The sequence below is a fragment of the Protomyctophum parallelum genome (assembly GCF_964188405.1).
Source record: "Protomyctophum parallelum genome assembly, chromosome: 8".
Taxonomy (NCBI): Eukaryota; Metazoa; Chordata; class Actinopteri; order Myctophiformes; family Myctophidae; genus Protomyctophum; species Protomyctophum parallelum.
Genome location: NC_139703.1, coordinates 47402307 through 47416507, shown reverse-complemented (window position 1 = coordinate 47416507; position 14201 = coordinate 47402307). Strand labels below are relative to the sequence as shown.

General features: G+C 43.1%; 2 protein-coding genes across 2 annotated transcripts; one reads left to right on the top strand and one right to left on the bottom strand.

The window, feature by feature from the left end:
* Nucleotides 1-3763: 3763 nt before the first annotated feature.
* On the bottom strand, nucleotides 3764-7947 carry snai1a (snail family zinc finger 1a). Its single transcript, XM_083770785.1, has 3 exons — nucleotides 7618-7947; nucleotides 6537-7049; nucleotides 3764-5376 (listed from the first exon to the last, which is right to left on the bottom strand). Exons 1-3 carry the CDS (start codon nucleotides 7691-7693, stop codon nucleotides 5192-5194), a joined length of 774 nt encoding a protein of 257 aa, XP_083626911.1. The 5' UTR covers nucleotides 7694-7947; the 3' UTR covers nucleotides 3764-5191.
* A 1691-nt stretch (nucleotides 7948-9638) lies between these two features.
* tp53inp2a (tumor protein p53 inducible nuclear protein 2a) lies at nucleotides 9639-14110 on the top strand. The gene is made up of 4 exons (XM_083770790.1): nucleotides 9639-9787; nucleotides 11437-11620; nucleotides 12600-12726; nucleotides 13411-14110. The coding sequence occupies exons 2-4, from the start codon at nucleotides 11509-11511 to the stop codon at nucleotides 13655-13657; spliced, it is 486 nt and encodes a 161-aa protein (XP_083626916.1). The 5' UTR covers nucleotides 9639-9787; nucleotides 11437-11508; the 3' UTR covers nucleotides 13658-14110.
* The last annotated feature ends 91 nt before the right edge of the window (nucleotides 14111-14201 follow it).

Genomic DNA, 14201 nt, shown 5'->3' with positions numbered 1-14201 from the left:
TTTCAGAAAACTTCCAAAACTGTCAAAGAAAAACTAAACATAGCAACATCTAAAGGGAGACACAGTTGCTTTCCCGGATTGAATGGTATAACAACGTATCTAGGCTTTCCAGGTCTTAATGGGATAAATGTAGTAAACATACAGTTTTTCTGTATATGGAAGACAACATGTCTCAACAGACTGAGATGCCACGCAAGTATTTTTGGGAGTAATGATGTGTAAAAAAGAAAAGAAAAAAAGTTAGGTCAAGATACTCTGAGAATCTCTTGTTTCCTGTCTCAGGGTTGAAGAAGCTGGGTTTTCCCCCCTCCTCCTCTTCCTCCACCTCCCTACTCCTCTCCAATCCCATAAGCCCTAGTGTGAGGCAATGCCCAGAAGGAGAGAGTGAGAGAGGAAAAGCATCGAGCTTAGGCGCCATCCGTCCTCTTCCACCTCTCCTCCCCAATTCTCTCTCTCTCTCTCTCTCTCTCTCTCTCTCTCTCTCTCTTTCTCACTGGCAGTGAGTCCGCAGCAACACATGTCTCTGATCAAGTGCAGCCTGCGTCATCAGTTAGTAAACTCCAGGCTCCAGGAAAACCAACAGAGAGCACATTCATAGCCGGCGACCCTGTGACTGCGTGTGTGATTCATTACTCTTTAATATGCACCCCCTTCCCCACCAACACCACTACCCCCCACCCCAAACCCACTTGACCACCTCTCCAACGTAGCCCCAGGCTGTTCCACAGCCTGATCGAATCCATCATTAGACATACTTGTGGTGTTACTGCTGCTGGCCTCTTTATTTACCAGATGCAGTGGTTGCGTCTCTGCCGCTTTGGCAGCGAAAGTGAGTGGAATTAGTGTAGGATTTTCATAGGTTAGCTTGATGCTCTGAGGTTCCTCATCATTTTTTTGTTTTTTTTTGTTTTGTTTTAGTTAGTATTTGTTTTTATGGGGGGGGGACGGGGGGACGACGACGACTGGGAATGATCTTTAAAATGATCACCAACCAACTATTGTAACTATTGAGAGGTGCTTAGAATGACTTTGAGCTGCTAGTGTGACACAAAACAATTGTTTTAATGCAATCAAAATACTATCTGCACTTTCTACTTCTAAGCATAAAACATGATGATGACTGCCTTTAGCCTTTAGAGCTGCGTTGACAACTGCAATCATTTAAAACCATTAAAACACTATCTGGACTTTCTCCTTCTAAGCATAAAACATGATGATCACCCTTTTTGAGCTGCGCTGACAACTGCAACAATTAGACCAATCCCACTGTTGACGTGATATCATATGCAATTCAGCATTGGAACGACACCAACAAGGCTGTGCCCTATAGATATCATAGCACTTCGCCCATCTGTGTGCATTGGGGAGAAAAAAGGTCCTCAAAACGTCCTCTACTGGATAACGAGGCTATGACTATGGCAAAGCATCCCACAGAAGAACAACTTGCAGAAGGACAAAAAAAAGAATAATGCATGCCTCCTTTCCCCTTGTCTCAATGGTTAACGTCTTGTCAGCTCAACTGAAGGCTGTTCCTGCATGAAGGTTTCTGCAGGCTCAGAACATCATGGATGCAGCATGAGTCCTGTTTATGAGATGCTGACAGTTCTTTCCTGTCTCCCAGGCCACAGGCTGCTGCTGCTGCATTGAAGGCCACGCTTTAGTTTTGTACCCTCCCCACCCACCTCCAGAACTGGGCCTGGGAGCAGGCGTGGGTGGGTGGGACGGCCGACGGGGGGGATGGGATGTGGCGGCAGCAACAGCAGCAACAGAAACACTACTTGAGCTCTCTGGCCCGGCCAGCATGCTTTTTTGGGTAAAGTAGGCCAATGTAAACTCTCACTTCCTGTCGGCCTTGTCTCAGAGGGGGAGAGATGATCCTTCTGTGAAGAGGGAGGGGGCTCATGCTGCCTTGCAGAAACCGTTCACACACACACACACACACACACACACACACACACACTGGCTACGCAGACACACACTGGCTGCGCGTACACACACACACACACACACACACACACACACACACACACATACATAAATAGAAATACAGCCAGCCATAGAGGCAGGCAAAGAGTGAGTGGGAGAGAGAGAGCGCGAATGAGAGAGCGAGGAATACACAAACACAGTGGGGTTCTGGAATGTTAAACACATGCTTTATGGCATAAATAGCAGCCACTTTTGGTAAATTACAGTGAGTGTTCTGGCGCTGTAAAGCGCACAGCAGGAAAGAGTTCTCAGATTTCAGATCCAGGCCTTCCATTCTCCCCGAGGAACAAGAAGGGGAGCATGTTATGTCTTTATTTCTCCAAGAGAAACAAATAGAGAAATAAAATCATAAGAAAGTGAGCAACAGCCAAGTCAAATGTGTGAATGATAAGAAATGCCATCAAAATTAAGCATAGAGGGCAATGTCCTTGTGGGATGACTAAGAAGCAGAAACAAAAGGATAAAGAATTTGAGTAGATAGATCATTTAAAACACTGGGTTATTTTAGTATTTCTTCAGCAGAGCCTCAGCTCATGTTTGCAATGTACGTCATCAAACAGGCCTTTTTATTTATGTTTAGTAAATTGCCACAACAGAGGCACAGTATAGAACATCCTGGACAAAAGTACAAAATGAACAACCAAATGAGCCACTATCAAGGTTATTCGCATTATCCCCACACTTGGCCTGGTCTGTATCTGTACATAGATGTTGACGCATCTGTCTTAACAAACTTGACACAGCAAAGTGTTTATTTAACTCAAAGCGTTTGCTGAAAATAACATTCATAACTTTGCTGTGCAAAATCTAGGCTATATGCACTGAATCACACTGATGCATAATACAACAGTCGTCCTGGCTAGGGGATGTGTGCATATTTCCCTGACTCAGAAGGAAATGAGGAGCCAGAGTGAGCCACTGCGTGGAACAGCTTACCTCACCCTGCACTGGCCTGGGCCTCAGCCCACGCACAACCACCAATCTGACTGCCTAGCTGGCCGGCTGGCTGGCCGGCTGGCTGACTGACTGAGAGAAGAGCAGTGCAGTCAAGGAGCCATGGGAACCTCGGCTCCAGGATGAGCAGACTCTGACTCACTGTCTAGGCAGAGGAAGAAGAGAACGTTATACTCTCCTAAAGGAGGGGGGGGAAATACATTCACTCTGTCCAAAGGCCGAATGGCTGGACGTCAGCCCATTGGAATTCCAACACAAATTATTATTTATAGTGATAGCCTTATATGTGAGATTCACAATCGAATACTGTAAATCACGAAACTGTCGAAATAACAAATGTGTCGGACTTACCCGCAACTACTTTCAATTTTAGACATGCACAAGTGTGTGTGTGCGCATGCACACACACACACACCACACACACACACACACACACGCACACACACACACACCACACACACACACACACACACACACGCATACCCAGCAGTGTTTGCACAGTGGCTTTGAGAAGTTGGTGGCAGGTGTGAAGTTAGAGCAGGTGCAATCAGTTGTCCCCATCCATCACCGTGTAACCACCTGCACACCTGTACTTAAGCTTCAGCACAATGGTCCATTTTACACCATCCAATATGAGAATAAACATCAGTTTAATATAAAACCCTTGTTTATGAATTAAGCAATGGATAAAGTAATTGCCACAGTTTCTAACAGAAACTACAGCAAGAGAAACATTTTCTATATGTAATTTTCATATATATTTTAAACGCTATGTAATGACATCTCCTGCGAATATTATTCAATGAATGCAAATGACCAAAAGAAAGTTTTAATAAACATAAATTACTTTATTGAATGCAAATTTCATGAAAAACAAGAAATAGAAGTTAACACACAGGAACAGTACAAAATTTATATAAGACATATCTGGACATTGCACTATAAAACCACCATAAAATATTCAGGAAAGTTTTAAACGGATCTCCATACAGACCGTTTTATTTACATGGTCTTGGGCAACCATACCTCAGTTGAGTAAACACTTGAAACACACGTTCTTTGGTCCCAGCCTTCTTCTTTGTTTTTTTTGGTGCCAATTTCCATTAATACTGCAAATGTTTTTTTTTCTTCTCTTTCTTATTATTAAATCACAAGTCAACTACTGACTGAGGTAAAAAGAAAAGGCACATTTTTTGGTTTCAAAACGTATAGGCTATATAGATTTCAAGGCACAATTCATATCACATCTTACATAAAAATGGCTTTGGTAGGCATTAGTAACACTGTGGTAACCTTGAGTGCATGACTTGAAATGTCATTAAAAAGAAAAACATTATTACAGGAACACAGCTTCCATAGAAAACACCGAACAAAATGGCTTCTCCTTATCTCTGAAACGCATCAGATTAGAAAGAGGGTTTGGAACTTTGGATGTGGTCAAAATAGAGGCTTAAAATCCTCCCCACTGGAGAAAACGAAGTCTCTCTGACGCCATCGTTATTGATAATAGACTTCCTCTTTTTTTGTTAGCTATCTGAGGGCAGTGGAAGTTACCTGTTATCAAACAGTGAAGGTCATGGCTGTAGCACCTGTTAGCACTTTGTCTATCTACAACACAGTACCAGGGACAGCTGTGTGTGTGTGTGTGTGTGTGTGTGTGTGTGTGTGTGTGTGTGTGTGTGTGTGTGTGTGTGTGTGTGTGTGTGTGTGTTGAGGCCCGCTGAGAGTTTTATTCCACCCACGCACCCCTACCTCCCAGCAGCCGTGTCTAGACCATGATCTTGAGTTGGCCAGTACCAGAGACAGACTGAACACTAACCCCATGAGTCCACAAAAGATTTGGTCTTTGGAATCTAATGCACTTTGAACACCGAGCCAGATATTTGGTGATTGTCATGATTATTCAGTTCAGTTTTTGGTCCAGTGCCAAGATATCAACCAAGAATGGCTTGAAATTTGACTTGCGGCAGTCAAATAAAAAGGTGTATATATTTATCAGCTCCTCTTGTGGTTTTGCAGCAAACAAAGAAGCCAAGACGCTTGTGAAACTCTCAACCATAAAGAAGCGTCAGCCCTTACTACCAGGTTGGCTATTCCTTCCAGGGCTTTTCGGGCGGTCCCCATGCACTTACGGTGCTGCTGGTTGTCAACAGACTGCTTGGGACCGTGTGCATCTCTTCTCCGCCCCCGCTGCCCTCCACCTTCCACTGGCCCTGAGGTCTGCGTGGATCCGTCAACTCCATAGCCTGGCTCAAACCGTGGCAGAGCAACAGCCTGAAGAGGTGTGTTTCTGTAACAGCGACATGCGGCTGAATGTGCGAGAGCATACTCCACACTGGTACTTCTTCACTTCGGCGTGCGTCTGCAGATGTGCCCTTAGGTTGGAGCGGTCAGCAAACGCCCGATTGCAGTGGGGACAGGAGAAGGGACGCTCACCTGGAAGGGGGCAAGACAAAGGTTCAGTGAGCACATCATATGACTTTACTGTGATTACTACACTTGCTGAGATGTGGCCATTCAATGGTTTCATCATAATGCCTAGCAACAGTAGTCTACATAGCAAGTTCCAGGTTAGCATTATGTTAGGAATAGATTACAAGATGTGTTCATCAACCAAAGAAAGGTGATCATATAAACACACACACACACACACACACACACACACACACACACACACACACACACACACACACACACACACACACACACACACACACACACACACACACACACACACACACACACACACACACACACACAGTATCTTGTGAACATATTATGTATATCATTTATATGTGAGTATTGTTGTCGTTTCATAATTCAATGGAATTGTGGGTACTTTTGTTAATTGAGAAACAATTTAATTTATAGATACTATTTCTGGCATAGTAGAAATGATGGGCCATGTGAAGCCACCAAAAGTATTTGGCAAAACGGGGCTAATGGTCACAGAAAATGACAGACAGGCGTCTCCAAGTACAGAAGCAGGCCATTAACACCTCATTCTGAAGCTAATGAAGAGACATGAGGTATTTCTGGAGGGGTCTGACCGAATTAGCATGATTTAATCAAGAGCTAAATGAGATTAGTGCCCTAACATACTGCCTCAGGTAGTAAGTGCTCAATGGTAGCTAGAGGTCCTTCAAACATTCTTTGTACCCTTTGACAGAATTCTATCCCTCGTCTGTTGTCTTCATCCAGTCTGTGATAAGATAAGTACCCAGCAGGTCATTGATGCAGGAACACAGTGAGTGATCAATGGGCCTATACCGGGCTTCCCTATGGGTGTACTGTTTACCACTTTTGTGATGAGCTCATCGCACTGACTGTATTGAATAATATCCTTCCCCATAAAAAACTTGCCAGATAATGACCATGCTTTAGTTTAGAAGCAACCGATAAATAACAGTTACAACAACCGAAGTGAATTTATTTGCAGCTTGAAGCAGAGGCATGTATGATTTCTTACATGCTTATACCTCATACCTCATAAAACATAATGGAAAGTTGGCAACCAAGTAAGGATTGTTGTTTTTATGTGTGTTAGTGGATCCTATAGAGCCAATGACCTCATCCATCTACTAAGTGAATCTTACCCGTGTGTGTTCGAATATGGCCACGCAGCAGCCAAGGCCTAGAGAAGGCTTTCCCACAAGTGGTGCATACACATGGCAGAGTGTGTGACCGGATGTGCATCTTCAGAGCCCCAAGGCTGGTGTACTCTTTTGGGCAGTGTTTGCAGAAAAAGGCTGGCCTTGCTACTGTGGCGGGGGCCTCTCTCTCCTCCTCTTCCCTTGGACTTCCGTGGATCTTGGAGCCGGTGCATTTCATTCGCTGGCGAGGGATGTAGCTGTGAGTGGGTTCGGGGCTAGGAGGGTCTGAGGTGCGACCATCGTCCTCCTCTCCACTGCTGCTGGCATTGCTGCTCAGACTGGATGGGGAGCTGAGATCCAGTGGACCTGGGGCAGCAGAGGGTTGTGTATGGGAGGGTAGGTATAGGGCTGGGAGCACACTCAGGTCCCACACTATGCCTGTTGTGTAGCAGGTGGCTGTTGAACCATTCTCCCCTGGTGCAAGCTCAGAGAGAGGGTATCTATCCAATGAAGTGTCTGAGGGCGAGAAACAAGACGATCTGTTCAAACACACAGCCAGCATAAAACAACAATAATTCGGTCTAACCATGCATGGAGGTATAGATGACAGATAGAGAGACATCTGATCTGAATTATGTTTTATATTTACTCATACATTCAATATAGTGACACCTATTCTACCCATGCTAATTGTGGATATTCCTGTGTTTGTCCTTAGAATATATATATATAGAATATAGAGTATAAACGCTGTAGGCATGTAGAAGTTTCATGGGCCATTTCCTCCCACGTATTCACAAGGGGTTGTAACATGAATGGAGCTCTGTCTAGTAGCAAAAAGGGGGAAAGTGCATCTAACGGGCCTCAACTTGATCATGGTCATGGAGCTGGTTTGTTTGTAGTCAAAAGAAAAGAATTGCGCACATGCCACATTCGATAGGTTTAAGGAATATACTTGACACTATATATAATTATTCTACAGCCAATTAAGAAAACAGGTGGCTGTGAAGTTTTATGCGCTTATAAGGATGCATTCATAATTATGCATTAACTATATAGCTTTAGTAAGAGTTTTGTAACTTACCATTCTGATATTCCAGTTCACTATAGTTTGGCTTTTGTTTGGCGAAATATTTTTTGACCAAGAAAGATCGAGGCATTTTCCTTTTTGATGTTAAAAGTATATATCCTGCGGGACAAGTTGGTCAACAGCACAACACGGCGGAAAATGCAACGGGTTCTTCAGATCTTCACAGAAACAACAATACGAAGAGAAATACCATCCAATAATCCACGAGATTTTGGGCTACTTATACAACTCTACTCTACTGTGTGCTTGTGCAGCGCTCTCAAAATGACTAAACGCACTTCTCTCTGCTGAAATACTCTGACATAGGCAGTAGGGGTGTGATCGCCCCGAGGGCACACCCCACCTTCCATAGCAATGGTAAAGTGCGCAGAAGAGAGACAGAGACAGAAAACATATGCCTCAAAGCTCAAACTGCTCAATGCTTTAACAGAGGGCCATCAAGGGCATTGGCCTGTAGACAAAACACAGTAAACAGCAATGTCTGCTTTTTAATTTGCAGCCCGTTTCATTCAGTTGTTGCCTTTAATTTATTTAATTTCGTCAGTTTTATGTGAAGCACTTTGCAACATTGTATTATGATTATTAACCTATAAAAAAGCCTGATAAAAACAGCTTGGTAGCTTTATTGTAGCCTACAATCATTTCTGAAATAGGCCTATATTGTCAGGCATAGCCTCTATATGTTCTTAATCGTTAACAAAATCATACATTTGAATGGTATTGAAATTCAAAAGGATTCTAAATTGAAATATTGAATGGTATTGTCAACTTAATGCAAAAAGGTAATTTGTGATTGTGACCCGAAAAAAATTAAAATAAAACAGCAACAAGAAAACAAAACAAAACAGCAGGAGCTCTGCAATCAGTCAAATCAGTCATTGATTTGTTGTTGTCAATCCAGTGGTGCAATTGCGCCACCTTTTGGAATAAACTAGCAATTTGAGACTGACAACAGTATACAGTCCTTACAATTAATGACCGGTCTGTTTGACTGAGATTTTTGGATTGATTGATAGATTGATAGATTTAAATATTTATTAACAGTTTGCAGAATTACAGTACATTTCAAGCACAAACTCAATATCAAGACTGTTAAGTGAGTGGACGACCCAATTAAGCATTACACTTGTTTACAACAGGGTCCACCATGTTCAATTCATCAAAACATTTAGAGACGTACAAATACACTTCTATGTAGTTAAAGAACAGAACAGGAATTCATCATAAGGGAAGCAAAAAGGGAAAAGAAAAAATATACAGTGAGGGGAAAAGGGGGGGGGGGGGGGGCGGTGGGGGGATTCAGATTTTGGTGGTGCATCCACTTCAATGGGCAATGTCTGTTCCTATGTGGGTGGACGTTCCGGGGATCCCCGACCCCTGGGGACCCCCACACAGAGTTGCACCACTCAGTTCACACGGGTGTGATTTGTATTGAGGAAAAATGGGTAGCAGGGACAATATTCGGTATAGGTACGGTCACCCCGAGAAGGTTTGATTGTTTCAATGATTGATTAGTTGGTTGATTACTTGTACAATGCACAAAAAAGGCACAGAGGCGAGTACAGTTTAGTACAAATCAAATATAATGCTAAAGCGGTTGAAGTTGAACCCGCAAGGAAGCACTTATATCTATGGCTTGTTTTTATTTCTATTATATTCTGTAGGCAAGCTATAAAATTCAGATTCCGCCCTCATCGTTTGCGGTAACATCCCCCAAACCCCAATTAAATTAAATTCCAACTTTTCCAAGGAAAAAAACAATAGGCCTCGCAAATTATATTTGACGCAGTCTCGGAGACATCCCAACAAAAACAGCGGCTGTTTAAATTTAAATGTATTTAAAACACTAAATGCTATTAGACAGCGCCTGTACTGTACTGCATTTCAAAAACAGATGGCTCTTTATGCGCCCTCTGATTGGTTGGTGGACCTCTAAGTAGGCGGAGAAAGAGGAGGTGCCGTGCGAGCAGCTGAGCTGTTGTTATTTCCAAACAGTTGCAAAACAGCAGCCACGAAAAAAGAAATATTAATTGGTGCATGGCATGGCATCAGTTCGATAAGTTAGGCTACATTTAAACTGAAGTAAAACTGGTAAAACATTTAAAATTCGTAACAATTTAAAATGGACAGCGAATTAATTTGAGAGACGATCCCCATCATCCAGGTAAGGTGGCATTATAGCTTTATTATTACAGACAGAGAGACGATAAAGTATAGCCTACGATGCTCTCATCGTTTGTCTGACTGTAGCTGCAGGTGTTGTGTGACTTATAGTATACGTCCTTCGACCGCTCCATTAAATATCAAAATACTATAGTTCACGAGAACCGTTATGTTCGGAGGTGACAAATACAACACGGAACACATGTGAACACAATTCGGAATGTTGTTTTATTTTTGTGTGCCACTCCTATGAGGCTGTATGGCAATTGGCATCATATGTAGCCATGCACTGTTCAACACTAAATGTGTTCTTATATTCTTAACTATAAAGCCATAACACTGTCGATAGTACTGATAGATCATTATTTTCGTTTCGTGGTAGCCTAATACACCTATGCTGGTGTTCAGACTGCATCTGTTCCAGATGTTGATGTCTTAACTCAGTTCGCATGTCCATGCTCACTGATCGGCGACGGAAATGTCTACTGCTTGTCTGCTTTTCCAAACTCTGACTGCAGCCATGGCTCAACCTCACACATGACCTGTAGGCTGGCTAGTGTAGACCACTCTATTTGTGAGCAGCGCAACTCATTATTGTCTCCACCAGCCGAAGGCATGGGGAGAGTATGTTTTGCACTCCGTCCGTCCGTCCGTGTGTCCGTGTGTCCGTCCGTCCGTCCGTCCGTGACCAGCTAATCTCAGCCACCGTTAACCCGGTCGATGCCAAATTTTGCACACACACTCCCTGGATGCCAACCATGAACCTCTGCCCCAAACTTTCCAGAACGGCCTGTTATAGCGCCACCAGGAGGCCGCTTTGTGCAAAACAAGTTTTTTCACAGTACACCTACAGATTTTGTCCAAACATCACGCAAATTAGTACACAGTCTCTCTAGAGCCATTCAACGAAACGGGTCTTTCAGATTTCTCACACTCCATCCTGATTGGTTAAGATTGGCTTCCAAAGTTCACAGGAGTGCTCAGTTTCAAACAAAATTATGCAAATCATGAACACATCGCGTGATTTCCCTGAAATTGTGCACGCACATTCCCACTAGGCCGAGGACGAAATGCCACATTAACAATTTCAACTCAGCCTCAAGGTGGCGCTATAACTGGCCCAAAAGTGTTTTTACCTCTAACTGCACGGATCTGTGGATAACCTGGTGGAGACCTGTGCCCAGAAGGGCACTTTTTCTAGTTGCTATTGAAGTGTTGGCCTGGGTAGGCCTACTACAGTAGCCTACAATATCGTTACGTTAATGTTACCACCACACCTGCTGCTGGTAGTGGTACGGCGACACCGCGTAGAGAACGCACGAGACTGAAAGTGACGAGAGAGCTACGCAAGTAGGACTGGAGCAAAGAAGCCCCTCCCCCATGACCAAAAACAGATGGACGCAACAATGGGGCTCTGCGTGCCAGTTGATTATTCAAAATCATTGCAGGGCTTTCATTGGCCAATCAATGACCATTACAATCAGTTGAGTCTATTATTGTTTAACTTACAATAGGCCATAAGGGTGTCTAGGTTTACCGTTATAAAAAAATAACGGGCCAAGGATCATAGATGCTACTTGACAACAATGAAACAGAGAGGCAGCGCCAAGTGATCTGATGTAACTGTCACATTTGTCTTTTTCTGTCAAGGTCTATTGGTGGGACATCCATTGAGAACTACATGAGGGAGCAACTACCCTATACACCTGACAGAAACCAAACATGTTCAAAATATTTACCAGTTTGTTTTTTCGGGGAGATGAGGATGCTCACCAAGATCTGAAGTCTGGCGAAGTGGTTGACGATGAGGGCTGGCTTCTAGTCAACCATACAGGTCAGTTCTGTAGCTAAATGGGTGGTTGTTGTCTCCACCAGGCCGAAGGCATGTGGGGAGAGTATGTTTTGCACTCCGTCCGTCCGCGTGTGTGTCCGTGTGTGTGTCCGTGAACAGCTAATCTCGGCCACCGTTAACCCGGTCGATGCCATATTTTGCACACACACTCCCTGGATGCCAACCATGAACCTCTGCCCCAAACTTTCCAGAACGGCCTGTTATAGCGCCACCAGGAGGCCGCTTTGTGCAAAACAAGTTTTTCAATGCCATATTTTGCACACACACTCCCTGGATGCCAACCATGAACCTCTGCCCCAAACTTTCCAGAACGGCCTGTTATAGCGCCACCAGGAGGCCGCTTTGTGCAAAACACGTTTTTGCACAGTACACCTACAGATTTTGTCCAAACATCACGCAAATTGGTACACAGTCTCTCTAGAGCCATTCAACGAAACGGGTCTTTCAGATTTATCAGACTCCATCCTGATTGGTTAAGATTGGCTTCCAAAGTTCACAGGAGTGCTCAGTTTCAAACAAAATGCTGCAAATCATGAACACATCGCGTGATTTCCGTGAAATTGTGCACCCACATTCCCACTAGGCCGAGGACGAAATGCCACATGAACAATTTCAACTCAGCCTCAAGGTGGCGCTATAACTGGCCGAAAAGTGTTTTTACCTCTAACTGCACGGATCTGTGGATAACCTGGTGGAGACCTGTGCCCGGAAGGGCACTTTTTCTAGTTTTTTTTCTGTGATGAATTGCAATTAGTTAATTTTGTTCAGAAAGTTAGTTTTCCATTTTAAACTCCAATGCTGAATATAAATCAAAGTTTTTGAGAGTCTGATTAATATTTCATCACACAAGAGTGACACTTGCCAAAAAGCTCGACAACTATCGATCATGGTGCGCTGTTAGCTTGTAGAGTTTGGCATGCCACATTAGGCCTTAAAGTTCCATACTAATGGGTTTCTGCAGAAGCAGTAAATGAAGTGAGTTCTGTGGCAGACCAGGATACAGAGAACGATGACTCCTCTGTTCGTAGGGCGCCATCAAACCCTGCTGTCAATGAGGAAACTGATGCAAACCCAGAAACTGACATTAGGTGAGAGAAGGTGATGTCAACAAGGGAAGAAGTGCGGTCTTCTTTCTAGAACTCAGTAGGGTTGCAACTATCGATTATATCATTACAGATTATTCTATTTATTACTTTTTGGATTAAATGAATAATCAAGAAGCTTTAAAACATTTTCATAATACACACGCATATTTCAATGAATGGATTAACGTTTTAAGACCTATTATTTTATACTAGGTTTGTCACACAATGGTGTCACGCAAACATTTTGAAAATAGCTTTGCGACACACAACAATCAAACACATCTCAATTACAATTTGCGTTTGTAGATCTGTTTTTCACATTAAAAAAAAAATGCATGACATTTTTTTAATGATCTTCACATATATACATAGGGACTCAGGGAGTGATTGTTAATCTATCCATTACATTATCGATTTAATTGATTACTTTGAATATGTGCTCAAGTGAAAGCCTGGCTCAGGGAGTAGGACGCCCCTGCCTTGCAGAGTCCCTAGGCACTTTGGATGGAACATCACGTCCTGTGTTTTCGAAATCATGTACCCCTAGAACTGAGTTTCAAAATAAAACACAAAATCAACAAAGAGACTGTGAACCAAGGGCACACTGAGTGCTTTTGAAACATGTAAATTAATATATTTTTTAATTTACTACATATTAAAGCCAGATGTCTCTGTTCCAAACAACAGCGCTACTATTCTGAGCATCCGCAGCACTACATCCCAGGCTAGAGCCTTGGCTAAGATGACCCAGGTGACTCGTGTCCAGAGGGCTCATGCATGGGTTGACCGTCACCAACTGTCCCGCAGCTGCATTCAACGTCAGAACTGTGTCTGCCAGCGAGCCCAGCGCCACTCCTTCCACATACGCAGCACCTACCTCCACCAGCCAGGACGTCGCAACTGCACCCAAGGCTCTACTAGGACGCCAAGCTAATATAAGCACACAAATTGGTCAGGCCATATACCTTGGAAGTCACATACTCAAATGTAATAGTAATGATTGAAATGATCTATACATAATTATGTACTCCATTGGACATATTCACAAGGTGGCAATTTGGCCCCCTTGTCGAGGTGGGAAGGGTGGTGGGGTATGATCGATGTAATAGCAAAAAGGAAGACCACAAAGCACTTATCTGATCATGGGCAGCTTTTGTATTTGTAATGTGACTGTACACAGCTTTAAGATTAAGATCTAATTAAATGACACAATATTTTGGTTGTGTGCATTTGACTTTTATATATTTGAGTTGATCTAAATGTTCTCGTTGATCTAGAAAGCCTAGCCTATCAATAATGTATCCCCACATTTAAGTTGTGTATACCTCAATGTATTTATTTTTATGCTCTGAGTTTGTATTGCCAGCTTAAAAACATCATACAGCAATAAAAATATTGGTCTTGAATTTGCATTATTTCTTAATCAATGCCAAGCATTCTAATGTCTGTACTATGTTGGTAAAACTTCACCAAGACTA

Bases quoted from the DNA above. Each gene is read 5' to 3' on its own strand.
- tp53inp2a (XM_083770790.1), top strand. From the start codon at position 11,509: ATGTTCAAAATATTTACCAGTTTGTTTTTTCGGGGAGATGAGGATGCT. The intron at 11,621-12,599 runs GTCAGTTCTGTA...GGGTTTCTGCAG, and splicing joins GCTTCTAGTCAACCATACAG to AAGCAGTAAATGAAGTGAGT. The intron at 12,727-13,410 runs GTGAGAGAAGGT...TCCAAACAACAG, and splicing joins AACCCAGAAACTGACATTAG to CGCTACTATTCTGAGCATCC.
- snai1a (XM_083770785.1), bottom strand. From the start codon at position 7,693: ATGCCTCGATCTTTCTTGGTCAAAAAATATTTCGCCAAACAAAAGCCA. The intron at 7,050-7,617 runs GTAAGTTACAAA...TCTCGCCCTCAG, and splicing joins TGAACTGGAATATCAGAATG to ACACTTCATTGGATAGATAC. The intron at 5,377-6,536 runs GTAAGATTCACT...GCCCCCTTCCAG, and splicing joins CCATATTCGAACACACACGG to GTGAGCGTCCCTTCTCCTGT.